Source organism: Poecilia reticulata, linkage group LG8 (assembly GCF_000633615.1).
Source record: "Poecilia reticulata strain Guanapo linkage group LG8, Guppy_female_1.0+MT, whole genome shotgun sequence".
In the NCBI taxonomy this organism is placed as follows: domain Eukaryota; kingdom Metazoa; phylum Chordata; class Actinopteri; order Cyprinodontiformes; family Poeciliidae; genus Poecilia; species Poecilia reticulata.
This window is the reverse complement of record NC_024338.1, coordinates 26,826,678-26,829,652: the sequence shown is the minus strand read 5'-3', so window position 1 is coordinate 26,829,652 and position 2,975 is coordinate 26,826,678. Positions and strand designations below refer to the sequence as shown.

The 2,975-nt window shown below is 45.6% G+C and overlaps 1 protein-coding gene across 1 annotated transcript in view; it reads right to left on the bottom strand.

Annotated features, from left to right (window-relative positions):
• LOC103469514 (prostasin) overlaps window positions 1-2,975 on the bottom strand; it is a 13,415-nt gene that overhangs the window by 2,625 nt on the left and 7,815 nt on the right. Inside the window, exons 8-9 of the mRNA XM_008417228.2 lie at window positions 2,142-2,395; window positions 1,961-2,058 (exon numbers count right to left, since the gene is read on the bottom strand). Coding sequence (XP_008415450.1) covers window positions 1,961-2,058; window positions 2,142-2,395 — 352 coding nt within the window. The remainder of the gene's footprint in view (window positions 1-1,960; window positions 2,059-2,141; window positions 2,396-2,975) is intronic.

The window sequence follows — 2,975 nt, the reverse complement described above, 5'->3', positions numbered from 1 at the left end:
TGATCCTCTGATTGGCTAAGCAATGTAACATGATCCTCTGCAGCAAGTGATGGCAAAGCGGGGCGTCATCACGACTTTACACAAGTGTGTCTTTACCTCCGCGGTCAGCAGAGGCTCCGCCGAACCCCTGAAACCGATAGAACCCGGGTTAAGAACCGCTGTACTAGACTGTCAAGTGCTTTGAGTGTCCAAATGACTGGAAAAGCGCTATATAAGTTCAGTCCATCTACCATTTTTTAAAGTAAACTAAATGATTTGAGTAAGACTGACTTAAATCTGTTATCTTAAACATACTTAATAAATGTGTTAAAAAAATTTACAAATTGAGTTGGATGATTATAATATATAGAATCTGTTAAACATAATAAATTAAGTTAGATAAACTTGAATTGCTTGTTACCAATGGAAACTATTCAATTAAGTTGGTTCAACTATTTTCTTTTTAGAGTGCACAAAGTGACGCAGGAAGGAAAAGAACCCACACTCAGCCTGGTTCTGGTTGTTCTGGTTCTGCCGCAGACCCTTCTATGTTTTTGGATGTGAACCTGACCTGTCGGTCGGGTCACCTCCATGAGGGGCGAGTTCCCTCGGCCATGAGTCCGAGACGACATTCATGATCTTTCCTCAGGTTCACTTTCAGAAACTTTGTTGTCATTTTTATTTCCTCCAGTCAGTCAAGTTTGATCGTCTTCTCGGTGCTTCTGACCTGCCGCAGTCCAGATCGGTATCGGAATTAACCAGACAAATCGCTCCACCGACTAAGAACGGCCGTGCAGCACCACCCACAGAATCGAGAAAGAGCCTCAGTCTGTCAATCCTTTCCGTGTCGGGTGACGTTTCCCGTGTTGAGTCAAATTAAGCCGCAGGCTCCACTCCTGGTGGTGCCGAGAACTAGATGTTCGACATCGGGTTAGTGGAGTTCACATCTAGCTGCTGTTTTCTGAACCTGAGCTGAGGATCACTGCAGCTCCTCCAGAGTTTCCATGGACCAACTTCTCTGATCAATGCTGTCCTTTAGGTGGACGTCCATGTCCAGGCGATGCACCTTGTCTCCATGTCTCTGTTAGATGTTCTAAGCTGGAATGTTGTAGAACCGGACCCTGTTTTAAACAGAACCAGAACCAGAACCGCCTGTTGCTGGGTTCCTCCATGATGCTGCTTCATCCCTGATGCGCTCAGCAGAACCTCTGGAGCCGGGCAGCACTGGGTTTGATTTTGGGCTGTTGGGAATAAATATTTCTGTGTTTTCCTTTTGCCTCTTTTCGCTAGTTGCTAAGCTAAAGCTAAGCTAAACCTACAAAGTGCAAATGAGAGCTCTGCTTAGAGGAAATGACACAATAGGGAACGCCCTCTTTGGGGCGGAGCTTAGACAGAGGACAACAAAAGAAGCTACTTTTGATTTTGATTGTTAGCTCTTAGAGTAGCAGGTCAAAATGGACCAGCTGTATTTTGGGATTAATAAATGGGATTCATGAATTCAACTCTCTGACTCTTCTGTACCTTCATACATCAAGAACTCAGCATGGAGACGGATGATTCTCCTTCAGGGCCAACAGATTAAAGTGGCAGTGGGTTAAGATTCTGAACTATTTTCTTTCCACAGGAAATCACGACGTTGTGATTTCTCTCATAAAATCACAGCTAATCTACCTGAAGTTTGTTGTTAAAATCAAATGAAATGTAAAAACATGTAGTAGGTGTAAATACTTGTTGGAAACACATTTTATGTGAAACATGACAGAGATTATGATGTTTAGCTGCTAAAGAAGATACAGATGCAAACCTCAGAAACACCATGCAGACAGCTTCAGAAACCTGAACCTTGACCTTTGACCTACTGCCTTGCTGATATAAAAAACCTTCAAAGAGATGACGTTTTTGTTTCCTGAGGGACGTTTTGTCCCTGTGGACACTCAGTGTCCCTGCAGGTCAACAGGACAGAGGTCAAGCCGCCACTCACCTTCTCCAGAGTGAACCCCGTGGTGCACATGTTCTCCGTGGAGGAAACATTTTCACAGGTTAGCACCGACGTCTCAAACTCCTGCAGAGGCCCCTCGACTGAAGTTGTGGGACATAAAATGTCATTTCAGATGAGAGCCCTAGAAATCTAGCGTGTGAATCTGGCAGACTCGCAGCCTCACCTCCTCCTCGCCCAGAGCTCCAGCCAGCAGCCCAACAGTTGGATCCGACCGGGAAGGTTCTGCCGCTGCCCAGGCAGATGGGCTGGATGTAGTTGCTCAGTGTGGGACGTGTGGACAACTGAACCAGTGCGATGTTGGACCCGGTCAGGTTGCTCATGGTGATATTCAATACGTTGAATGACGACTCAAATGGGTTGGACCCATTCTGCTTCAGACGACCCAAAACCACCGTCCACTCAGACACATTAGGAGATCTAAGGCAAGAAGATGAACTGACTTAGGACTGAAACTTAAAAACGTTGGATATCTGCAAATCTAAAGGGAAGGTAGAAAACATGCAGGTGTAGCTCCTGTCATCCAGAAAAATGAAATCCAGAAGCTTCAGCAGGAAGAAGATGGACTTCTTCTCTTACCACTGCAGGATGCTGTCCGTTCGTCTTTCATTGTAACTCACACAACTTCCTGAACATGAGTTATAAGCAGGTTTCTACAAATCCTGATCATGGGAGGTGTTCATGTAAAGATGAGCTGGTTAATGCCACTGATCCAACAGAACCAGCTCTGTGGTTCCTTTGCTGTCTATGTTTATGTCATTGATCAACCCTTTGACTAGGGCAGTCTCAGTACTATGGTAACCATGGAAACCAGACTGAAAGTTGTTAGAGCAGTTGGTCTTTGTTAAACTGTTTAGCTGTTGAAACACTTTTCTCTATGATTTTCTGGCCTGCCTGAATGGAACCACACCGGTACCAGACCGGCCCACCAGACCAAACACACCGGTACCAGACCGGCCCACCAGACCAAACACACCGGTACCAGACCGGCCCACCAGAC